The sequence below is a fragment of the Pseudophryne corroboree genome, chromosome 1 (genome assembly GCF_028390025.1).
Source record: "Pseudophryne corroboree isolate aPseCor3 chromosome 1, aPseCor3.hap2, whole genome shotgun sequence".
Taxonomy (NCBI): domain Eukaryota; kingdom Metazoa; phylum Chordata; class Amphibia; order Anura; family Myobatrachidae; genus Pseudophryne; species Pseudophryne corroboree.
In genome coordinates, this window is record NC_086444.1 from 398,370,476 (window position 1) to 398,396,835 (window position 26,360).

The following is a 26,360-nucleotide window of genomic DNA, read 5'->3' on the forward strand; positions in this document are numbered from 1 at the left end:
AAATCGTTTTCCAAGTGAGAAATTTAATATCCACTTGTCGTAAAGGTTCAAAGTAATCGGACTGTAAGAAATCTAAAACCAGATTCAAGTCCCATGGTGCTGTAGGTGGAATGAAAGGAGGCTGTATCCTCTTTACACCCTGTAAAAACGTATGTATTGACGGCAACGAGGCCAATTTCCTTTGAAAGAAAATTGACAACGCAGATACCTGCACCTTTAGTGTGGAAAGACGTAGTCCTCCATCTAACCCCATCATGGTTGGTATAACAGACTCAGGAATGCCCTCTCTTCTTAAGATGGCCTTTTCAACAGCCACCCCGTCAAACGCAGCCGCGCTAAATCGGGGTAAAGGAACGGACCCTGTTGTAACAGGTCCGGACGTAGTGGGAGTGGCCACGGATCGTCTGCGAGTAACCCGAGGAGATCCGAGAACCAAGCCCTCCGAGGCCAATGAGGCGCTATTAGTATGACTGTGACGGACCCTCTCTTGATCCGTTTTAGCAACAGCGGGAGCAGCGGAAACGGTGGAAACAGATACACAAGGCTGTACGGCCACGTGGCTGTGAGAGCATCCACCGCCACTGCCCCTGGATCTCTTGTTCTGGACACATATCGTGACACCTGATGATTGTGGCGGGATGCCATCAGATCCACCTGAGGGTACCCCCACTTCTGGATCAACATCTGAAATACTTCTGGATTTAATGCCCACTCTCCTGGATGAAAATCCCGACGACTGAGAAAATCTGCCTCCCAGTTGTCCACTCCCGGAATGAACACTGCCGACAATATCACCTGGTGATATTCGGCCCATCTGAGGATCCGAGCTACTTCCCGCATTGCCATGCGGCTTCTCGTTCCTCCTTGTTTGTTTATGTATGCGACTGCCGTCGCATTGTCTGACTGCACCTGAACAGTCTGAAAACGAAACATGTACACTGCTTGTCTTAGAGCATTGTAAATCGCCCTGAGTTCCAGAACATTTATGGATAGCGATCTTTCGTGATTTGCCCAGAGGCCCTGGAGCCGATGACTCTGAACTACAGCTCCCCAACCTCTGAGACTTGCGTCTGTTGTCAGAATTATCCAATTCACGACGCCGAATCGTCTCCCTGCAGATAGATTGTGTATTTTTAACCACCAGAGAAGAGACACCCTGACTTGTGGCGACAATCTCACCCTGTGGTGCAACTGCAGATGTGATCCCGACCATTGCGCTAACACCTCCAGTTGAAACGGACGTGAGTGAAACCTTCCGAACTGAAGTGCTTCGAAAGCCGCCACCATTGTGCCTAAAAGGCGAATGCACAAATGTACTGAGACTGTGCGTGGCTTGAGCACTAATTGCACCAGATGACGAATGACCTGTACTTTCTGTTGTGGCAGGTAAACCTTTTGTTTTACTGTATCGAGAATCATCCCTAGGAATTGAAGTCGCTGACACGGAATTAGATGTGATTTCTTTAAACTGACTATCCAACCGTGCTGAACTAGTACATTGTACGTTAGCAAAGCATGCTGGAGAAGCAATTGTTGAGACGGAGCCTTTATGAGTAGATCGTCCAAATACGGAACAATTATTACCCCTAGGGACCTGAGATGAGCTATCATCACGGACATTACCTTGGTGAATACCCGAGGCGCTGATGAGAGGCCAAACGGGAGAGCCTGAAACTGGTAATGGTCTCGCCTTATCGCAAACCTTAAGAAACTCTGGTGAGGTGGCCAAATCGGAATGTGTAAGTACGCATCCTTGAGATCCAGTGCAATCATGAATTCCTGCGGCTCTAACCCTGCAATTACTGACCTGAGAGATTCCATCTTGAATCTGTGGTAAGTGACGTAATGATTGAGACCTTTTAGGTTCAATATTGGCCTGACTGAGCCATCTGGTTTTGGTACCAGAAACAGACTGGAATAATAACCCTGCCCCTGTTCCTGCACGGGGACCGGAATTACAACTGCAGCATTCAGCAGAGACTGAATGGCAACCTGCAGAACTGCTTTCTTGTCGTCCGACACAGGCAGTCCTGTCGTGAAAAATCTTCCTGTCGGAAGATAATCGAACTCTATTTTGTAACCCTCTAATACTAACTTGCGGATCCACCCATCTGTGGACGTCTGCAGCCACGCCCCCTGAAAGCTCTGAAGGCGTGCTCCCACAATTGGAGATCCGAGATGGGCTGGGAGCCCGTCATGCCACTGGTTTGTTAGTGGTCTTAGTGTCTTGACGACGTGCATTGGATTGTCGAGCACTACGTCCCCGACCTCTTCTACCAGGCGTGACTGCTCCTGTGCCCTGCCCACGAAAGGGCTGAGTTCTAAAGGATTTGAACGCCGGACCAGAATATTTCCGTTTAGGTATAGTTGTAGGCGATGGAAGAAACACAGACTTTCCTCCAGTAGCCTCAGAAATCCATTTGTCCAATTCAGGACCGAAAAGCTTCTCGCCATCATAAGGCAATGCCTCTATACCTTTTTTAACCTCCGTCTCCGCCTGCCAAGAACGCAGCCAAAGTGCTCGTCGTACTATGACTAGCGATGAGGACAGGCGAGAAGTAAGCTGACAGACGTCAGTAGAAGCTGTACATAGATATTCAGCAGCTTCCCAGATTTGATCCGCGAGAAGTATAAGATGGTCATCTTGCAGAGCCGACTTGAGCTCTTTTATCCATACCATTAAAGCTTTAGTAACCCAAATGCCAACCAACCCAGGTCTCAGCAGCACTCCAGCTGCTGTATACATGGACCTTAGCATAGCCTCTATTTTACGATCTGCAGGGTCTTTAAGCGTAGTAGCAGTTGGTACTGGTATGGTTAACTTCCTTGTAAGTTTGGATACGGATGAATCCACCAATGGTGGGTTCTCCCAAGTAGCTGTCATGGACTCTGGAAACGGGTAACTCGATTTAAATCTACGAGGAATAGAAAACCGTTTATCCGGATTTTTCCGTGATTCCAGTAACATTTTATTAAGAGATTCCGAAATAGGGAAACACATCGGAGATCTCTGTCGTTTAGTAAAAACTACCTCATCATTCGTCAGGGGCTCCTCAGTTTCCGTAAACTCCAGCGACTGACGTACTGCTCTGATGAGATTGTCAATACCTGGGCTGTCAAAATCGTCACTATCTGACTGTTGCCCTATTTCGCCCTCCTCATACTCCTGTTCAGTGAGGTCTAGTATCCCAGAGACTGGAGAATTATTAGGAAAAGGAAATTTATCTTTTCCACTCAAGGTGGGCCTCTGACCAGATTGAGACTCTGGTAACTCAAATGGTCTCATTTTAAACTCAGATCTTGCCGCCTCTCTTTCTTCACGAGAGGCGGCCAGCTCTGATTGTAAACCAACTAATACATCTGCAAGTAAAGCCCATGGAGGGTCCAGAGATGGTGGTTTTACTTCTGAAATCGTATTTATGGCTGTATTAACAACACATGCTGTACATGTGGTGGATCCATCAGGCAACACACTCTTACAGACATGACATGAAAAATGTTTCTTAGATTTTGCTGGTGTCTTACTCATTATAAAAGACAGACAATACAAACTACACACAGACAGACTGCACGACTCAGTAATAACACCAAAGTTCCTGGTATATATCAGGCAAGTGCAGTGCCTGCCAGCAATAAGAAAACTGACCCCAAAATTCCCCTAGTACCACTCTTAGCCGAGATGTAATAAAGGAAACCTGGAACAGACAGGAGAACATTAACATATTAAGCATGCCAAATACTGCCAATGTCTCCCCCCCCCCCCACTCCCACGACCTCCGTGTACAGCACCGGGTCGGGGCCTGTGGAAGTCTGCATAGGGCCGTGTGAGCGGCCTGTACCTGTAGGCCCAGGCAGCGGGAACTCCTCGGCTGCTGCGGGCGGATAGCGGAAGCAGCGAGCGTGCTGCATAGAGCCCTGGAGCGGCCTATGCACACGCGCTCCCGCCCGCCACACACATTTTGCGGAGTGTCTGTGTAGCCAGGCAGCGCTGCTGCGGCGCCGGGGAGCAGCGGTCTGGTATTTAAGATGCTGGGAGCGGAGAGTGAGAGCGCGCCGCATGGAGCCGTGATGCGGCCCATGCACACGCGCTCCGGGCAGCGGTGAGTACCCAATACAATCCCCAACAGTGGAGCGGCAGCAAGAGCTGACCGCCCCTAACATACCTGGACCGTGACCAAAGTCTATGACGGGGCTTCTCATCCAAGCTCCGTCCAGCTTTTTGCAGGCAGCCTGCAGGTGGAGTGAGGGAGCTCTTTACAGAGAGGTCCGACACTCACGGCTGTTCTCAGCCGCTTCCACTGTCCCTGACCCACGCCTGTTAGAAGGGGGGAAAGGACGTGGAAATCCTTGAAAAGAAGAAAACTTAGGAACTAAAAAAAAAAATTCCAATACTTCGTGGACGAGCTCCACTATGCCTTCTAACTGTGTCGAGCACAGAAAAAACACTGAAGTGCTCGAGGATATGGAGGGGAGGAGTAGTCTCAAAAATTAATTTATTCAGTGCCTTCTTCCGGTGGAAGCCGTCCATATCCCAAGAGTACTCCAGTGACCCCTAGTGGATGATAAAGAAATAGAATTACCGGTGAGTAAATTCTTATTATATATACATATATATATATATATATCCCCATTCAATTGCAGGTGACATACTGTAAATTAGTCTAGATTTATATTTACATGGGTTTGAATGCTTGACCTTTTCTGCTCATCATATAAAATTTGCAGCTACTGTGTAGAAATGTTTGAAAGTGGTGTAAATTCCATGGAATGTTATGTCGCAGATTAATATTGTGTGAAAGACAAAACGGTAAACTGGACATGGTATTCTGGGTTCAATTGGCGTTTATTTATGAAAAACAGAATAAAGCGGATAGTTCTAATGAAATTGCCAGCACACCTTAAATAACCAACTATACAGATAAGAAACAATTCAGTGGAATGTCAGCAACATCAAATAAATGCATGGATTTAATAAATAATATAAAATGAATTTTTGTTAAAATATAATTCTTGTTCTATTCCTACATAACTACCTTCATATCCCAAAATACAGCCGAGTCCGTAAAGATTTGTTTCAAACAGAATAAATGACTATGCACAAGTGTTTGTTGAACAAGGAGTATAGTATTTACTTGACCATGGATGAAATATGTACATCTTTATGCAACAGAAGGATGCTTCTTATTAGCACACGTGTTAGGACACTGAAGTTTCAACTGATCAGAATTTATGAAGCAAGGATACTATATGTAGACCATCCCCAATTAGCATACAGCAGGACAAGATTCCTTGTATGTGTATACAAACTGACAACAAAATTTTCCAGCACACTTATCTGTCAATGCTTCACAGATACAAGTAATCAATGCTGCATGCAAAGCAGCTTCTGAATGATCGTTCTCCAATGGGACCTGACCTTTAAAATAACCCTTATGCAATTTGTAGACTAACTTATAGACTGATCTTGAAAGTTTTCATTGCTTTAATGACGTTATGAGCATGTCTGTAAATGGATTAATCTTTTTTTTTTTGTAATATATACTTTAATAAAACTGATTTGCAGTAGGTCTGAATTACAGTTTCCTTTGGAAAGCTACTTACTAGATTTCCAGGATTGTGCAGACTTTGTAAGGGTTAAGAGGAATGAATTGCTGCCAAACACATAGGAAACACAGCAGACTTTCAGCGGCAAGTGATATTTATATATCAAGGGGCCCCCACTATATAGACATGCAACAGTTGGAAAGCACTTTACTGTAGAATAAGACCTTAGCTCAGTTAGACAGGATTGCACTGGACTTTACTGGTTGTCGCTCTGCTTCCCCCTACAGTATACATTCAGTGCAAGCATTTGCCCAGGGCAATTATTTATCTTCAGATTTTAATTGGCAAGTCTGGTCTAAAAGGAGAAGGTGTTACACAACAGTATAGAGAGGCATTTAGGAGTCCTATCATAAGTGGCTACCACATGATAGCAAGGCGGATGTTCTGATTGATATTTAGTGTACCTCACAGTCCATTTGGTTCTGATGGACATGGTAACATATGATGGTATTATAGAGGTTTATATGATGTTCTTGTACAAAAAGGGGGAACCAGGAATGGTTAAAGCTATTAGGAACATGCAATATAAACAGATCCAATGCATTATTACAACATAGTTGCAACAAGTGGCTTTTAAATTACAGCTAATATTTTGTATTCACAGGAACAAGTGCACACTGGACACAAGACGGCTGTGTGACCTCTGGATAAGGTGATGAGAAATCAAAGTTCCAGCAGTTCGCAAACTCCTATTAAACTCTTACCCAAACTTTAATTATTATGTGAATGCAAAGTCTCTGCGCACTAGGAAGCAGTGGAGTAATGACAACCTCGTCCGGCCGGCTTGCCAAGAGTGATAACCAGTTGCAAAAATGTGCTTTTATTCATTGTAACTATCAACGTTGTGCTCTGCTACAGCAATGACCTATAAACCAGTATTTTGTATGTACCTAAGTGGGAATCATGACATCAAAATGGAAAAGTAATAATAAAATACTAATGCTTCTGTTGCGCTGCTGCTGTTGTGTGTATTTTAATAATTTTATAGAAAGTTCATGTAAATATTTTAATGCATTTTTTGGAAGGGTGCTGCTTTAAATAACCTAAGGCAAATAAATACATTTTTTCAGTAGCAAATACAAGTGAGAGCTTGTGAACGGTGCCTTAACAGTTGTGTGGCCCCTCCCCCCATATCCTTGTCTTGTGTGTACATGGCCATTGACTTACTGCAGCACTATGACTACAACTGACTTACCAAGCGGCGCTGCACCGGGCCAATGGCTCATTCTGTCATTCATTAGCAGAGGAATCTTCTAGCTTATAAAACATGACAATCAACCTTCAATGTGACAAATTAAACAAAAACATTGTCCTACACCAGGAGGTGTGTCAAGGCAAAAACCACAAGCAAAATGGGGACATATATGTGTATATAAATGACGGTGTAAGAATAAAACAGGATCCATGTTATTTTCTGACCTGGACTTGAGAGTTTGTGGCACATTCAGGTAGATGGAGCAGCTGTTAAAAAGCCTGTTCCCCTACATGATTTCTATAGTAATCAAAGTATTTAATAATGACAAGCAAGAAAATGGTTACAAAATAAAGCTAGTAGGGATGGATATATCAGATTTGCAGAACCAAATCATTTGTCAGGTAGCTGTCAAAAAATGGAGCTTGATGTTGATTAAGGGCTCATACAGACAGGTGCCTATACAAAGGATAGACAGAAGCTTCTACAGAATATCTTCCAGGAGTGTGGCAGCATAGTTACTTTCCCAATTCATGAGTGCTTCTACAGAACTCTATTATATTGCACTGGGCATCAATGCTGGCGAGGGCTGCAGGCAACGCTGGATTAGACACAAAACAAATGTGTGTGTGTGTGTGTGTGTGTGTAGGAGCAGTTACATATGTTATTCTTGGGAGCATTAAATTGTGCCTTCCAGGCTTTAAGAATGCATGTTGAATATGTAATATTTCTCTTACTCACAATTATAATTATGGAAATAGAATTATAGCTAATAACAAATAAACCGTTTTAATAACTTGGCCGCTATTTTAGCAATTCTCAGATAAAAAAGCTTACTTGGCTTAAAACCCCCATCATTTTACTTATCTATGTTCTGCAAAGCCATATAAATGAATATATGCACATATCTGAGTAGTCCACAAATTATTATTTTTCCTCCATATGTGTTAGGAACACATTGTACTTTAGCCATATGATGTCCTTACTATTTCTCAGCACTCGGCTATAATCAACACCCACTATAATATTCCTATGACGATACCAATAATATTTTTACATTGCTCAATCAGTGGAGCACTATGGGGACAGCCTGCAAACACTGTGGATAGTGTGGATGTGGACAATGGTTTTAAAATAAGGTTTGTTGGACAAAATAGGTAGCTCTTCTGAAAGCAGTATAGATTCTCATTTTATTGCTGTGTTCATTAACAGTCATTGCATTTCTCTCCATAATTACTATGGCTTCCGTAAATTCTTTATAGGTACAGTACAATAAAAAAATACACAAATCCACAGTAACGACAACAAACAGGTTTGTGGCTTTGAAAAGTATATAGTGAGAGTAAGGAGCTACTGACAGCTGCATACTGCAATTATTACTGTACTAATTAGAAGCCTGTACCATATAGATTACCCTCAGTATGGGTTACACAGTCAGAGTGCGTGTGTGCGGAATACACAATGTATGTGTATTGTAACATTAGAAGATAACATTATCTTGTAACCATTTCTTGCTGCATTTGTTTCTTCTTTCTCCAGAATTTTACCACTGTCACCAAAAGGGAGGAAAGTTAAACAGTAAACCTACAGAAAACGGGTTCAGTGTTCCCTTTAAAAGTAACAACTAACAATTGCTTACATGTTCATGCCAACACTGCATGTGACTTTAATACAAATATGGATTCATACTTCACAGTAGTTCAGTTATACTCATCCAATAACCATTGTACGCCTTCCACTAAAAACATGACATTCATAGCAGTTCCCCCCAGACTGCGTCCCACTGCATTTTACTAAACCAAGGTGAAGTTAATGATGAGAAATAGGCCTTGGGAAGAACTCGTACTATGTAACACACAGCTGCAGATGTATGTGCAGGTAATAGCAGTGCTCCTCTCTCATGTAACTAAGTCTTAAATTAATATTTACAAATACACTTAAAAGTTTTTGTTAAATATAAGGAATATGTGTCTAGGATATTCGAGTCCATTGGCACTTTGCACTTCATTGGGAAAACAAAAAGTGGGATGCTAAATTGTGGTGCCACCAACGCAACAGCCGAGACAAAGGGTCACCCATCAGCACCAGACGCCATTTCCAGTGAGTGCTTGCTCCAACCTAGCACACATGTATGTAGACGGAAGCAACAACAGAATACACTGATTGTCTTGTCCTGCCTTGTTCAGCCAATCAGGATTCCCAGTCTTAATGTAAATGTTCATTACTCTGTAGCCTTGATGACACCTAACAGGAGGATAATATGTAACATTGGACACATGTGGAGAACAAGGACAGGAATTTCTGATATTAAGGACTGATTAAAGATTACAGCATGGCACGTACCAGGATTATCCAACGTTCTCAACCACTATTTACTTAAAACACAAATTGATTAAAGAAAAAAAATAAAATAAGTGCAATTGACCTGAAATGGAAAAAGCTGTCTTTATAGTAACTGTAAACGTATCTGTAGAATAAGCCTGTATAATAACTGTGCTAAACTTGCTGACTGGCTTACAGATCACTGGACGAAGCTACCATGCACTCCGGATCACCGATAATTACTCTACTAGTATATTTCTAACCTCATACAAAGCAAGACAGTGGTAGCACTATATTAGTGAACACACAGTACTGGGTGAAAATTCTTGGTATGTATTCCCATGAAGTATCTACATCTTGTAACCACAGGACAAGTAAAAGTCAGTATTTCGAAGTGCATAACAGAATCATCACACTGCCAGTTAGACAAAGTCAACAGTGCAATTTGGGAGGACAAAAGGTTTAGGGGAAATTATGGCAACAATCAGGAAAGCGATCATCTTGAGGACATTCTTACAACGTGGCAATGCCTTCCGGAAACATCCATGGACATGTTGAATTTCAGACATAAAAATCAACGTAAAAAGCAACTACTGCAAAAACCATTTCATATTCTTGTTTGGCATACACGAAAGCATGCATATGCCATGGTATATGCAAGGGTTGGACGCCTTGCTTGTTTAGCACTAAGAGGCAGGCCATCTGGTAAGCTGATGCAACAGAATGATGAGCAATCACTACATTTGGCAACTTTCACAGCTCTTCTATTAGTGAAAATTCATCTCTTCATCGCTTCTAGATGCAAGACCTCTTCTAGACTTCAGGTGGTAGGACCAGTCTTCAGTAGACAATGTGTGATGCAGGCTCCCAAAGCTTCTTCTATGTACACCTTGCTGTTGAGGGCCATACAAGTAACTAATAGCAATGCTGTGGACCTTGGTCAAGGTGTTTTAAGTAGTTATCCCTAAGAATCCTTGGTCCTGTCCTGCCACCTAAAGGCCATTGCTATTTCTGTGACTAAGTGGTGGTTTGGAGATCTCTACAACTCCAGACCGAGACTTGTTCAGAAACTTTGGAGCCCGACGTAAAAGCCTCTGTGCCTCGGTAAATGCTTCAGTCAGTTCTTTCTTCCACTGTACAAATTCCGGGTCACTCTATGGTAATAAAGTTTAAACAGATTTTTCAAAACATACCAAGAGTAGTCAAAATACATATGTGATGGCATTGTTAATTAGAACTAAAAATGAAACTAAATATAAAATATTCATAGGATGGGAGCTACTGTTTTTATGCTATGACATTAGAAAATGGGAACCCTCTTAATGGAGAAATTAAATAATATTATTATATAGACTGGCATCCATGTAATACATACAACAGACAGAAAGAAGGGGGGTTGCAAATCCCCACCCCTAAATTTCCCCCCAGCACACTAAAAATTACCTGTAACCATACCTGAACCTATCTGGTAATAGAAATTCAAAGAATTAGTCACACATGTTTGCAAACGCATGTTTAGCTGCTGAGCCACTTCACGGCTTCTCCGATATCAGCAGTCCTAACACTACATAATAGCAGTGCCCACATAGGGCCATGTAATTTGTCACAGTAGGCCTCATGATAAAGGCTATTACTAAAACACATCCAGACAGGGAGCTAATTTACCCGGGAGCCACCCACAGGATCGCCCATTGGCACTACAAGGAACAGCATCCCTCCCAAATACTGCTCCCATTCAATGCCTCTCACACACATGCAGACAAACAATGGCAGTTGCTCAGTCATTCCTGGAGATAATTATATATCAGGTGCTAGAAAGGGGGAGGGGTCACAGACAAACAACAGACAGAAAGGGGGGGGGGGGTAGTAAATTCCACCCCTAAATTTCCCCCCAGCACACTACTGTGAACACACAGTGTGCTGGGGGGAAATTTAGGGGTGGATATTTGCAAACCCCCCCCTCCCTTTCTGTCTGTTGTTTGTCTGTGACCCCTCCTCCTTTCTAGCACCTGATATATAATTATCTCCAGGAATGACCGAGCAACTGCTATTGTTTGTCTGCATGTGTGTGAGAGGCATTGAATGGGAGCAGTATTTGGAAGGCATGCTGTTCCTTGTAGTGCCACTGGGAGATCCTGGGGGTGGCTCCTGAGTAAGTTAGCTCTCTGTCTGGATGTGTTTTAGTAAAAGCCTTTAATCATGAGGCCTACTGTGACAAATTACATGGCCCTATGTGGGCACTGCTATTATGTAGTGTTAGGACTGCTGATATCAGAGAAGCCTTGAAGTGGCTCAGCAGCTAAACATGCGTTTGCAAACATGTGTGACTATTACCAGATAGGTTCAGGTATGGTTACAGGTCATTTTTAGTGTGCTGGGGTGAAATTTAGGGGTGGGGATTTGCAACCCCCCCTCCCTTTCTGTCGTTTGCCTGTGACCCCTCCCCCTTTCTAGCGCCTGATACATAATTATCTCCAGGAATGACCGAGCAACTGCTATTGTTTGTCTGCATCCATATAATACATCACAGCTGTGTAACATGTTGCTTTTGGTCCGACCTCTTTTTAATATTAAAAACGTATCGTTGACCCAAATGCTTAAGCAATTATCTGTACAAGTATTATTTCGTACTGCTGAGAGAGTTCCTGACAATAAACACTTATAAAAGTCCAACATTCTCATAAAAGCCCTGGTAAGTTTTAGCTTACCATTAATGTTTAAAGTAATTTACCTCACATTGCAGGACAAACTGTTTTGCCCCTTTGATCCTCAGTAAGATGCACTTCTTCTCCTTAATCTGGGTGTCTTCCACAGATACTATCTGCTCCATTGTCAATAAATTTTGCTGCATTTAAGGAAAAAATAGAGACGATGAAACCAGTAACTGGAAAGCACCGGTTTATACACATTGGTGCTGATGCAAACCACTTCTGACTGGCTGACAGCAAATGTCCCACTGTTGATGACAGGTGCCGCCTTGGTTGCTCATGCATACTGTATACTGCTTCAGTGTTTGTATTTTAGCAATTTTTACATATTTTCTAATTCTTGTACATGAGATGCGAGAGTTGCTGTATTAGAGAGATTATTTACATTTTATTGACACTTAATAGTTAATCTGTATTCTAAAATCAAAACAAATGGATGTAAGTGTATCTGATATATAAACTGGGCAATTACAGAATGTCAGCTGGGCCTGCAACATGCCTATTTTTTAGCGAATGCATTTTACTCCTGTGATTGGGGTAACAACTGCTTTCAGCTATGCAATGCATAAGGCAAAACAATTTCTATAAATCATACATGTTAGAAAAAGCATAAAAGCAACAATAACATTTTCTTGAACGCATTTTAATGCCTTGAATAATAATAAACTGGACAAAAAAAACACCTATTTAAATAATGAATGGTATACTGAAGTTTTCTGCTACAGTCAATATGAGCTACTGTTTAAGTCATAGGTCTGCAAACTCGGTCCTCATTACCCCACACAGTGCATGTTTTGCAGGTCTCCTCCCAGAATCACAAGTGAAATAATTAACTCCACCTGCAGACTTTTTAAAATGTGAGTGTCAGTGAGTAATTAATAAACCTGTGCACCTGCTGGGTTACCTGCAAAACATGCACTGTGTGGGATAATGAGGACCAAGTTTGCAGGCTTATGGTTTAAGCAAACATGACATATCTCATATATGTTCTCCTAAATTCCCTGACATATAATCTTTTCCCGAGCAAACTAAACGTATATTCATTTACAGGGAACTGCTCAAACATGTTTTCAACTCAAATCTAAACGTGTAATGTGAAATATAACTGGAAACATTCGTAAGAACATTATGTAAAAAAATATAAACAAGCCAGGGTTCCTAAACAAGAAATAGGATGCAGCCATTATACAGACATCAAAATGTCAACATGATCTAAATGCTGACATAACATAATGTCCCCATCAAGCTCAGGGGCTGCTGGTGGCCCCATCAAGCACAGGGGCCGCTGGTGGCCCATTCAGTGTGCAAGCAAAGGGGCTGCTGGTGGCCCCATCAAGCCGCTGCCGCTGGTGGCCCATTCAGTGTGCAAGCTTACCCGAGATTCTCCTTCTCCCCTCCATTCAAGTCTGTTTGGAAAGAGGTAAAAGTAGCGTCGCTGCCACTGAGTCAGGAATGGGTTCCCTAGTTTCAGCATATAGCCGTGCATAATGCAGTCCTTTCCTAGTGCATAATCTGTGATGGAGAGAATGAATAGAAGTATTAATGTGACAGGCACTTGTAGTAGTCCAGCCCTTTGTCCACACTAACAAATACTGAACCATCAGTGCTCTTCTCTCAATACACGAGAAGCCCCAATACACTGAAAGCACCGAGTTTCTCAATGCTCTTGCCCATTGACCATCCAGCCACTAAAGAAACACATATTGATCCGATATTTGGGTCGGGGGGTGTGCGGAGGGATTTTTTTAATATAAAAATAACAAAAGAAAAACTATCTTATTTGACAAGTTCTGTGAAGATTACCCTATAGGCACATAATTATATGGTTTGCACTACGGGCACACAGTATTGCTGAATTAAGATCAATATAAGATAAACTGAAAAGAACATAAAACAATTGTGTCCTCATACATCTTGCCTCAATAAGCAATGCAGCGTGAGACAGGTCCTGGGCAACTCTGCTAGTGTCGGGTGTTTTTTTTCTGCTGAAAATACATCTTAGTCACAATGCAATGTAACTAGGACATAATAGTAGACTGTGCTCATTATTCTGATGACACCTGTATATCTGTGTGTGACTGAGTCTGTATCTGAAGCACAACAGCAGGGTGAGTATAAGTGTGTGTGGAGTGTGTGTATGTGTGAGCACCCCTCCCCAAAGCTAAGCATGCCACTGGCAGAACTACATCTCCCAGTAACCCCTTCCTCAGTCGGAAGATGGAGGGGAGACCACCGGAGACCTCTGGACACGTGATCATAGGTTTTGTTTTTTCTTTTGTTTTTTTATGCGCTGCAGGGTTTTCAGCACTGAAATCTCCGAAACCTTTTTTTTTTTTTTTTTTTATTGGACATGTGGGTATCAGGAGCGCACATACCTGTGGTAATCCAAAACTGGAAGTGAGGTAAGCCTCGTTCCCAACTGAATTTCCAACAGTGGCTCAGAGATCTACAAGTCTCGCATTTCGGACTAATCAGCAGAGTCTCCTGGTGTGTCCCAGTGCTTTTCTTTTCAATTAAGACACATTTTTGGCAAAAATAAATAAATGGCCAACTCAGGCAGAGTCTAGCGGGACCTGGTACCGGGAGGGGCTGTTTGGTGTGACTGCAGTAATGATGTATGAGGACACATCTGTACAAATACTAACATCTAAAAAACAAATCTTGGGGGCCAATTATTCAATTGCCTGTGAAAAAACATTGGACTGCTGTTTTTTGCAATTTTTCCTGATGCTTCATATGTATTATTTTACAACAAATTTTTGTTGCCTGTAAAAATAAGTAGTTATGGTAGACTTACTGTCGATAACTCTTTTTCTCCGAAGTCCACAGTATCCGCACGATAACATTGGGATATAAGGTAGCATCAGCAGAATGGCACCAATCGATCAAAGATTTCGGCCTCCCAGAATGTAAAGGGCCAGGCTCAGGCAATTCAGTTATTTTACAAAGCTCAAGGCAGGAGCATCATAGAGAGCCCTAATCAGGCGAGAACACCACATACACACACTTCCACACAAGAGAGAAGAGGTTAATAAGTGTAAAGATCCTCAAATCAGGTGTGTCAGGGTAGGATCCCTGTGGATACTGTGGACTTCGAAGAAATAGAGTTATCGATGGTAAGTCTACCATAACTACTTATTTCTTCTGCAGTGTCCACAGATTATCCACAGGATAACATTGTGATGTCCCAAAGCAATATTAGTTTAGGGGACGCTCCTGATTGGACAGGAGAATCCTTTGTGCAAATGCAGCGTCCTGAAAGGAAAAGGTATCAAAGGCATGTTTTTAAATTCAACACAATTCGACAGTCAGACACCCTTCCGCCGGTACCCGAATTCGACATATTCAATAAAACACGGATTCGACAGTCCCGCTGTCGAAAAACGGACCAATTGTCGATAGTGTGTGATTCAACTTCATGGACGGCACAAAAGTGTGTAAAAAATCCTGAAAAAAAATGCGTGGGGACCCCCCTCCTAAGCATAACCAGCCTCGGGCTCTTTGAGTCGGTCCTGGTTGTAAAAATACGGGGGGAAAATGACAGGGGATCCCCCGTATTTTCACAACCAGCACCGGGCTCTGCGTCCGGTCCTGGTGCCAAAAATACGGGGGACAAAAAACTTAGGGGTCCCCTATATTTTTAACACCAGCACCGGGCTTCACTAGTCAGAGAGATAATGCCACAGCCGGGGGACACTTTTATATCGGTCCCTGCGGCCGTGGCATTAAATCACTAACTAGTCACCCCTGGCCGGGTACCCTGGAGGAATGGGGACCCCTTAAAACAAAATCAAAAATACCCAAATAAAAAAAGTACATGCACACTGTGAAAGTAAAACTTTATTACATACATGCACGCCGACACACACATACTTACCTATGTTGACACGCCGACTCTGTCCCCTTCTCCACGTAGAATCCATGGGGTACCTGAAAATAAAATTATACTCACCCAAATCCTGTGTAGATCTGTCGTCTTCTCCTTGTAATCCACGTACTTGGCAAAATAATAAAACGCAAAACCCGGACCACGCACTGAAAGGGGTCCCATATTTACACATGGGACCCCTTTCATCGAATGCCGGGACCCCCCGTGACTCCTGTCCCTTCAGCCAATCAGGGAGCGCCACGTCGTGGCACTCTCCTGATTGGCTGTGCGCGTCTGAGCTGTCAGACGGCGCATAGCACTATGCTGCTCCATTATATTCAATGGTGGGAACTTTGCGGTCATCGGTTGACCGCGAGTAACCTCACCGCTATCCGCAAAGTTCATCAGCCGGCCATCCTCTCTTGTGAAAGCCGTAGAGAACTAAGCGAGTATCTGTCTTTCTGATGGCACTGGTACGATCCATGTAGATTCTTAACGCACGGACTACGTTCAATGATGCATCTCCCGCAGAGAAGTCCCGTCCCTGAAAAGCCGGAACAATCTCTTCATTAAGGTGTAATTTAGAGATCACTTTAGGAAGATAGAGCAGTTCTCCAAACTAGATCTGGTTATCTGGATAAAATATCAGAAAAGGAGGGTGACATAATAACGCCCCTAAATCTGAGACTCTTCTAGCTGAGGCAATTGCCAGTAGAAAGAAAACATCTGCTGTCAACCATTTCAAATCCACTTTATTCAATGGTTCAAATGGGGCAACTTGAAACGCCCTAAGGACTATTTCTAGATCCCAAGGGGCTGTAGGGGGAACAAAAGAAGGCTAAATGTGAAGCATTCCTTGAAAAAAAGTGCAAACATCCGGTAGGTTAGCAATTTTCCTTTTGGAACCAGTTAGTGCCGAGACTTGCACTTTTAAGGAATACACACGTAGACCTTTATCCATTCTTGCTTGAAGAAATGCTAGAACTGTTGAAATTCTGAAATACCTCGGGTCATAATTTCTGGCAGTGCACCACTGAATATAAGCATGCCATAACCGGTAATCAATGCGAGCCGAGGATGGTTTTCTTGCCCTAAGCATTGTTTAAATTACCTGTTGTGAAAATCCTTTTGCTTTCAGGATGGATGTCTCAAAAAGCCACGCCAATCCAGGTGTTTGTAATGACAAGGACCCTGAGACAATAGATCTGGATGTTGAGGCAGTAGAATTTCCCCGGACAGCCTCTGCAAATCTGTGTACCAATTGGCCATGCTGGTGCTATTAGTATCATGGCACCCTTTCCTTGTTTGTTTTTCCTAAATCCCCCAGGGCAACAGTTAATTGGCCAGATGAAACACCCATCCACGAAGATCGCTTTAAGATCCGTTGTCATTGAACCGTATGTGGGAACTTTGTTGTTCTGACGAGAAGCCATGAGGTCTACGGCAGCCCCCACTTGTCTACTTCTTGGTGTAAGGCCCATTTGATAACATTAATGGTATGTGAACTGAGAAAATCCGATTCCCAGTTTTGGACTCCCGGAATGAACACTGTGGACAAGGCAGGATGATGAAGTTCTGCGGCTTACTTCCTTCATTGTCTTTTGGCTGCGAGTTACTCCCTGATGATTGAGGTACGCTACTGCCGTCGCATTGTCCCAGCGAATCTGAACCAGTTTTCCTTGAAGTACAGATGTGTCCTCCGAAATCTTTGCCTGCGATGCATGTAAATCTCGGCACAGCGTAGAGGAAGCATGTGTACTCGCACTAATGCTATATACTGTGGAGAATGACTGTATGCGGCTGCAAGTAGCGGGGGAGCGATGCTCCCGCTGCCCTAAACAGGCAGGTAGAGCAGGCAGGAGTTATTGGGTAGGTTATTTCATCAGGCGGCGTTCGCAGGAGTGTGCATACACATGCTCCCACAGACACTATCGGAATAAAGGAAAGCTGTGGCTGCATGAGGCTGCATTGCGAATGCATCACAGCAACGCCGCGTTATGCAGCTTTCCACAGCAAAGATCTAAAGGGACACATCTGTATGTTGTTTTCCTGAGTGAATGCCATACATATGGGCAATATATTTATTGATAGGTAACTTTCTTCCTTGGTCCACTGCCCCTGGAAGCAACACTTTTCTGACATTGCTCCCCAGCCCTGAAGACTGGCGTACGTTGTCAGAATCTCCCACTCTGAGATCCAAAAGTATCCCCTTTGTCCATATGGGATGTCGGTAGCCACCAGGGTAACGACCTCCGTACTTCCTGAGGAAGGACCATAGTCTGGGTTTTTATCATCTGAAGCAGTTCCATCTGAAAAGCATTAGACATTGAAGGTGCCTTGAGTGGAATTAAGCATATTTCACTAAGTTGAATGTTGATACCATAGATCCCATCACTCGCATTGCTGCATGAATGGATACTCTTCGACTGTGTATTAGCTCCTGAATCCTTGTCTGTATTATGGATATTTTGTTAAGAGGTAGAAAAACTCTGAAACCTGAAGTCCAATACAGCCCCTAGGTGCATCATGTGTTGTGATGGAACCAGGAAAGACTTCGCTCAATTTATGAGCCATACTTGGCTTTTTAAACAGCCTATTGTCATTTGTAGATGGCACTGGAGAATTTCCTGAGATTGAGTCATGATTAACAGGTCGTCCAACTATGGGAAAACCCTTATCCCCTGACGATGGTGATAGGCCGCCATCACCACCATAATTTTGTTGAACCTTCTTGGAACTGTAACCAGTCCAAATGGTAGGGCCTGAAACTGATAATGTTGCCGGAGGATAGGAAACCTGAGATTGCACTGATGGGACAGTGCTATAGGCATATGTAGGTAAGCATCCTGGATATCTATAGATACCATAAAATCCTCCAGCTCCAAGGCCCAGCCAATGGAACATAACGTTCCATATAAAATCGAGGCACCTAAATGTATCTGTTCAGAGTTTTGAGATTGAGAATGTACCAGTATGACCCATTCTGTTACTGTACTAGAAAACAGGTTGGAATAGAAACCTCGTCCCTGCTGAGCAAGAGCAACCAATACTATCACCCCCGATTGTAACAACTTCTGAACTGCCTCCCGTAAAGCACTGCGGAGGGTGTTTCTTGAAGGCAAATGTATCACCGTAAGATACTGCTTCTTGCACTCAGACATCTGTGGTGGACTGCTGTCAGTTCTATGCAAATAAAAGAAGCCGGCCTCCCACCTTGGGACCCCCAGGTGGAGGCCCGTGCCATCAGGCTGATTGCTTATCTTCTGGTTTGGAAGCAGGCCCTCTGGCAGCACAATGCTTTTTGTCTTTCCAGACCTATCTGATTGGGACTGTTTGCCGTAACCTTTTTTTTGTGCTTTTTCTTGGGTCCAAAAGGACCGAAAAGCTGGAAACTTAGGGTTTAGACTTGTAAACTAAAAGAAACTCCACTTTCTTAGAGTATGCTTCAGACTCCAGAATATTGTTTTCCAAAAAGAATATATCCAGTAAAAGGCAAAGACTGTACTACCCTTTTGGACTCTGAGTCAGCCTTTCATGTACGTAGCCAGACCGCTCTGCGTACTGCTACTGCGGGGGCTTGAGAAGCTACTGTACCCATATCCAAAGATGCTTCTTATAAAAATAGCTGCCTGTTTAATATGTGCAATATGGGACTTTTGTTCTCTAGTAGCCAATAAAAGATCATCTTCCAATGAATCAGCCCAGTCTGCCCTTACGCCATCCATACTGTGGCCATAGCCGGCCTCACAACTGCCCCTGACAGGGAAAAACAGTTTTAAGAAAACCATCTATTTTCATATCCGTTACATCATTTACAGATGTTGAAGGCAGAGTTAATGTAGATTTACGCACTAGTCGAATCCCATGCGTATCTACTTTGGGAGCACCTCCCTATTCAAACAATCCCCAGCCTGAAGAGAATACTTCTTACTGGGTGTGACCCAAGCCTCTTGCCTGATTTCCGTCAGCTGCTCTGACTCCAGAAATTCAGTCCTGACTGTTTTGGGACGTATAACTACAGGTGACTTGAATTTTAACCAAGGCTCTGCTGCCTCCTCTTAAGGATAGAATGGCTTTCATAGCATTAACTAGCTCAGATATACCTACCGAGCTGGAACCTTCGCCTTCATCTCTGTATGCAGACCCAGAATGCGAGGAATCATCTCTGAAGTGTCCCCCCTCCAAAACATGTGTAGACTGTGAAGATGTTTCATGTCTGTGTGATTTAATTACCACAGGCCTTTTAGCCTGTTTTTGTTGAAAGGCTGAAGCTTCTTGAACTGGATGTGTCATAATCCATGGGGAATGTTGCACATAAAGGTTAATAGGGAAACCTATACCTGGTACTGGAGCTGACACTATTCGCTCAGTTATATTAGATAATGTTTGTGCAAATTATGCCCATGAAGGTTCTGCCTGAACCTGAGCCTGCCTTGGCATGTTAAGGAGGCTTTGATGGAAGCTATAACCATTTGCACATAACCCATTTTGAACCATATCTTGTGAGGTTAACCCTGCTTTGCATGACAACCATGATATCAATGTAGATACAGCTTGTGGAGAGTGTATCCTTATCACCCTTGCCTCTCTTTGACATGATAAACAAATCACACACATGACTGGTGTTAACTACACAATTTGTGACAGAAATCACTTTAATGCTTGCTAAAGTAATATACAATCCGACCCCTCCCTGCTTTGCACCAGCATTTAGGATCAGATATATGAGAAAGCAAAACTGACAGCAGCCGCACTAGCAATCAGTCACATTGTTATACATTAGTATACATTGGCAATATGAGCACATATTCAACTACAGATATATTTCAGGTATGTAGAAAAAAATATTACTGCATTACCTAATATAGGACTTTAACGTATTCAGTCGCACAGGCGAAATAGACAGCAGTAAACGTTTACAAGACTCATATGCAGTAGGCACTTAGATAACTACTCATACCCCAATTGCAGGTAGAGACTCAGTGCTGTATCACCTGCCTCAGGAGAGCGGGATACTGGGAGACTTAACCCCCCCCCCCTTCCAGGATTGATCAATACGCTTGTAAACGCTAAGTGGATCCAGAAGCTAATAGTGAACACAGACGCCCAGGTGAACACATCCGTTATCAGTGAACACAGACGCACCAGTGACACAGCCGCCTAAGCTGCGACTGGGTTAGTTAGTATCTAGTGTCTCAGATGGAAGCGGGAAATCAATTCATGACGGGAGACTCAGAGGAAACTGGTCATGAACCGGGAGGAGGGGCGACCAGGGGAGCGTCTTACTCCCCAACTGCTGACTTCAACCCCAGGGATCGCAGCCTCATACTAACCCCTGGAGCCTATGATCCCTGAGGCCGAGCACTGGTGCACCCGAGGTGGCAGCCGCGTCAGCAACTGTTCGGTAGTCTCCATCCTGAAAACAGTGCGACTGTGTCTCGCGTCTCCCCAGCTAAGCGGAACAGACGCCTTACCTTCTCCCCATGCTCCGGACACAGCCTGGTAACGTCTGCTGGACTTGCTAGTACACCCTACATAGACACCCACCGAAACAGCACTGTACACGTGGGTAAGTGTTGTCACGAACCAGCGGGTAGTTGTTGGAGCGCGTCTTTCTAAGGTACGTATAAGACGCTTTTTAGAAAGATCGCTCAAAAAGAATAAGACTATAAAAATAAAATAATAAAAAGCTTATGGCTGCTAAAAACTGCAGCTCATTGACCATGGTCCGGCTCCTGCCGCACCAAAAAAAAAACTGAATTGCCTGAGCCAGGAGGCAGGGATATAGGAGACTAGCCGTTGCATTCTGGGAGGCCGAAAGCTTTGATCGATTGGTGCCATTCCACTGATACTACCTTATATCCCAATGTTATCCTGTGGATAATCTGTGGACTCTGCAGTAGAAAAATAAATTTGCTCACGAAAACACACAGATTCAGTGAAACCTGTGTGTTTTCGTTAGAAAAATACCATTTATTGGGGGGAATTCAAATGTTTGAAAAGTCGGTTGGGAGTCTGGTTTTCCCTGTCTATTAGGAAAAAACAGACACCCAACTGACTTTTCAAACAATTGAATTCCACACTTTGAATGAAAACGGGTCTGTTCCCAGGGATTTGGAAAAAAAATCCCAGATAAGCTATGGCTCGCACTGGCTTATCTGGGCTAATAGGATAGACCCCGGCAAGACAATAAGCCACGGAAATTAAACGCAGCTAATTGGATACCCCTCTTATTCTACAAACTCTAAACAATCAAACACAAATCTATTTAGACACAAAGATTCCACAGAACCAAGCAAATCTTTACTGAATATTAGCAACCTCTATTTATTCAGTCAGTGATATGTTTAGTTCCGTTTTAGCGGACAATAGGATGGCAGTGCTGGTGTCTGCCTATGGGATCCATTCACTGCTCAACTCATACAGATAATAAGAAACAATAGTGGTGGAAACATTAACAGTTGTGCCCACAAGAAAACGGTTTGTTAATATGCTATAAACATTCACCTTCTTCATGACCCAGCTGCTTGTTTTTGGCTCTTTTCCGGGCTTCAATTTTATCAGTATCTGCATTGACAGCTTCATAAACCGTTTCGGCTACTTCTTGTTGCCAGCGCTCAGATATCACTAGAGGGAAGTTCTTGTACAGTTCTTGATCACTATCAAGAAGCTAGAGAGATACATCATGTGTTACATTAAGTATGAACAGAAATAAAACCGTTCAAGTTCCACTTTGGGAATTACAGAGTAAGTATTATGCAGCAATACCTTACATTTCCTTTCCTGGGAGAATTATGTGCTTGCTCCCTAAGCTGTTATTAACACAGTTGAATACTTGTTCTAATCAAATCCTTTTTCTTTAGCAGTTCTAACCTGAATCAGGTTAAACAATATAAAGAATATTTTAATTTTAACACCTTGCTCTATAGCTTTATGTAAAGGAGGGATAAGCTTACGTTGATCCTTTACTTTGGCAGCCCCTTATCAGATCTATGGTTACTTTGTGTAGTTGAATACTGTATATAAATCTCATAGAAATACTGACTGATTACCCAAATGCTTTAATATAAGCATAGTCAACTCAAAATTGCTATTGGAAAGTTTGGGGGAGGGCGGTTGATGGGATTGAGCAAAGTACTGATAATGTATATTGATAACGTCAAAGCATTTTATAATTGGAGAATCACAATGCTCCAATATTATATAATTACAGTAGAAACTAAGGGGTCTATGTACTAAGCCTTGGAGAGAGATAAAGTGGACGGAGATAATGTACCAACCAGTCAGCTCCTGTCATTTTCCAAACATAACCTGTACCACAACAGGAGCTGATTGGCTGGTACTTTATCTCTCTCCAAGGCTTAAGTACTGTAGATCCCATAGTATGTGCAGTATTACAAATCTTTTAGAATCCAAACATAGCAATGAGGTATCTGTCACCGTAAAAGAGGTTATCACCCACACATGCAGGTCCAATTGTGACTGGTGGCACATAAATGTAATTTTTACTAATTATAAGAGTTCTGTGTAATGGAGGGCCTGCTTCCCATACCCCCTCTAAACCACGCTCTTACCCAGTCTCCTGACAGTTTATATTATTCTCACCTCCCGGTGAGTATATCTAAATGTGCTAGTCCTGTGACTGCTTGTCCTCGTATACAGTACTACATTTTTACTGTAATTCTATAATTAAAAAAACAATGCTTTGACATTAGCTCTGTAGGTGCACTCAGATTTACATGAATATCACCAGTGATAAAATATACATTACCAGTATAGGGACCTGCAGTTGTCTGTATATATCACATGGTAGAGAGCGCTCAGTCACCATATAATTCCTACATTAATTCAAAATTGTTAACCTACCTGTCATGTGTATAAATTATTTAAATAAATGTACTGAACTAAACAGTGAGTGCAATACAAGAAAGTACTATAACAGGTGTTTGGAGCATTAACAACAAACACCTGCTAAAATATCCCTTCCTAATCAAACTTAAAGAAACAAAAAAGCTTTGTAGTCTGATAGCAGATAGCTACTGTAATATCATTCACTGATTAATGTGCAAACAATGGGTGTGGTTCATCAAATCGACAGTGTCTAGGTCGACAATGTTTAGGTCGACCACTATAGGTCGACAGTCACTAGGTCGACATGGATGGAAGGTCGACAGGGTTTCTAGATCGACATGTGCTAGGTCGACAGGTCTAAAAGTCGACATGAGGTTTTTTTTTTTTTTTTTGGTGTCGTTTTCTTCGTAGAGTGACCGGGATCCCAAATTAGTGCACCGCGTCCCCTCACTTCGCTCGCCATGCTTCGGGCATGGCGCCTTCGCTCCGCTACCGCTTCGATCGGCACACTTTACCGTTCCAATCGTAGTCCACGTGGATCGTTAAGTATGAAAAAATTCAAAAAAAGAAAAAAAATGTGAAAAATTCATGTCGACCTTTAGACCTGTCGAACTAGAAACCCTGTCGACCTTCCATCCATGTCGACCTAGTGACTGTCGACCTATAGAGGTCGACCTAAACATTGTCGACCTAGACACTGTCGATCTTCAGACCGGATCCCGCAAACAATATCTCTCTAACATATGCTTGAACTCTTAGAAAACCTGAAATGATATACAGGTTGAGTATCCCTTATCCAAAATCCCACATTTTTGGGTCCCCTACTGAGATAATGACATAAATATTATATATATTATTTATAAATATATATATTTAAAGAGGATATATATAATACATATGCTATTATCTCAGTAGGGGACCCAAAAATGTGGGATTTTGAATTTTGGATAAGGGATACTGAACCTGTATAGCACTGCACCGAGGCAGAACTAATGGCATATTATTTACAAGTAAGTCATAGTTCTGCTTATGTACAGTATTTCTGCTAAACAGGCAGATACAGAAAGTGTTAATTTGACAGTCTTGCCCAAAGTCCATTAACTTGCAAGCATATTTTTTGAATTGTGGAAAAAAAAAACATGGCCACAGAAACTTCAACACAGCCCCAGTTCTAGGAGCCCTCAGTGCTCAACTATTGTGCCACCGGGCTGCTCTTCATTAGAGGAGGATAACACCGCTCACAAGTGCAGAGTGGGTGTTTACAGTACCTTAATTCCTTTTGTGTCTTCTTCATCAAAGGATCCAATGTCAAAGGCATCAGCTGCATTTACCTCTCCTCGAGGAGGAATCAGTGGTGGGGGATACTGAAACAATAATGGATACACATTCAGATGATCATGCACCCTTATTCACTTCTTTATAAACTCCTGGTTAGTATGTATGTGCAAATGTTTATTTCACCACCCGTGCAGTATGTACTCTTTCATCAGCCGAGGTGAATATGACTCCAGGCAGGGCTGCCATCAATAACTGTGGGACTCGGAACTGACAAAATAAGCACCACACCCTACCCACCACCACCACCTGTGGATAATGTGGGCGGAGCTATAGCAGGGGTGGGGCATCAATTGGTGCATAAACCCGTTTTAAAAAAAAATAGCAACGTTTGGGCTGTGGGGGAGGGTGTTATTATAACATGTCAATCAGTGGCATCATAAGGGGGGTGCGAGCGGCACCCGGGTGTCACCTACCGGGAGGTGAGACCAAAATTCCAGCTCCTGCTCAGTGACAGGAGCCGGGTGCTGCACTTAAACATTACGTGCAGCACCTGGCAACTGTCACCTTGTAGGAGCCTGCACTGCAGCTATAGCACCCCCCCAGGGGCATACCGTATCACCCGAACACCTGGAATGCTGAAAAAGTGGGTTCAGGCCACGCCCCGTTTCGCAGCAGCCCGCACGTGGTGTAACCAGGGGCAGTGACACCCCTTATGTCAATCTATCTTGTAAAATTATATGAAACTCTAGCCCTGCCTCAGCCATTTTAGTATGATACATAAATATCCTCATGGCAGCTCCACCTCACACACATACGTATATCAGCTCCTACTCACAAACATAAACCCATCCCTGCCCCAGCCACCTTCCTCTCACACATATATGCTCCTGTCTCAGCCACCTTCCTCTCACACATATATGCTCCTGCCCCAGCCACCTCCCCCTCACACATATATGCTCCTGCCCCAGCCACCTCCCCCTCACACATATATGCTCCTGCCCCAGCCACCTCCCCCTCACATATATGCTCCTGCCCCAGCCACCTCCCCCTCACACATATATGCTCCTGTCCCAGCCACCTCCCCCTCACACATATATGCTCCTGCCCCAGCCACCTCCCTCTCACACATATATGCTCCTGCCCCAGCTACCGCCCCCTCACACATATATGCTCCTGCCCCAGCCACCTCCCCCTCACACATATATGCTCCTGCCCCAGCCACCTCCCTCTCACACAAATATGCTCCTGCCCCAGCCACCTCCCCCTCACACATATATGCTCCTGCCCCAGCCACCTCCCTCTCACACATATATGCTCCTGCCCCAGCCACCTCCCTCTCACACATATATGCTCCTGCCCCAGCCACCTCCCCCTCACACATATATGCTCCTGCCCCAGCCACCTCCCCCTCACACATATATGCTCCTGCCCCAGCCACCTCCCCCATATATGCTTCTGCCTCAGCCACCTCCCTCTCACACATATATGCTCCTGCCCCAGCCACCTCCCCCTCACACATATATGCTCCTGTCCCAGC

General features: G+C 43.4%; 1 protein-coding gene and 1 long non-coding RNA gene across 5 annotated transcripts in view; one reads left to right on the forward strand and one right to left on the reverse strand.

Moving 5' to 3' along the window:
- LOC134887451 (uncharacterized) overlaps nucleotides 1-6,295 on the forward strand; it is a 197,206-nt gene extending 190,911 nt beyond the window's left edge. Inside the window, exon 3 of the long non-coding RNA XR_010171036.1 lies at nucleotides 6,209-6,295. This is a non-coding gene — a long non-coding RNA (uncharacterized LOC134887451). The remainder of the gene's footprint in view (nucleotides 1-6,208) is intronic.
- GRK3 (G protein-coupled receptor kinase 3) overlaps nucleotides 4,825-26,360 on the reverse strand; it is a 556,585-nt gene continuing 535,049 nt past the window's right edge. For all 4 annotated transcript variants that reach the window (XM_063913215.1, XM_063913214.1, XM_063913217.1 and 1 more), the window contains exons 17-21: nucleotides 24,814-24,909; nucleotides 22,202-22,364; nucleotides 13,202-13,338; nucleotides 11,850-11,963; nucleotides 4,825-10,272 (exon numbers count right to left, since the gene is read on the reverse strand). In XM_063913215.1, coding sequence (XP_063769285.1) covers nucleotides 10,111-10,272; nucleotides 11,850-11,963; nucleotides 13,202-13,338; nucleotides 22,202-22,364; nucleotides 24,814-24,909 — 672 coding nt within the window. In that variant the 3' untranslated portion in view covers nucleotides 4,825-10,110. The remainder of the gene's footprint in view (nucleotides 10,273-11,849; nucleotides 11,964-13,201; nucleotides 13,339-22,201; nucleotides 22,365-24,813; nucleotides 24,910-26,360) is intronic.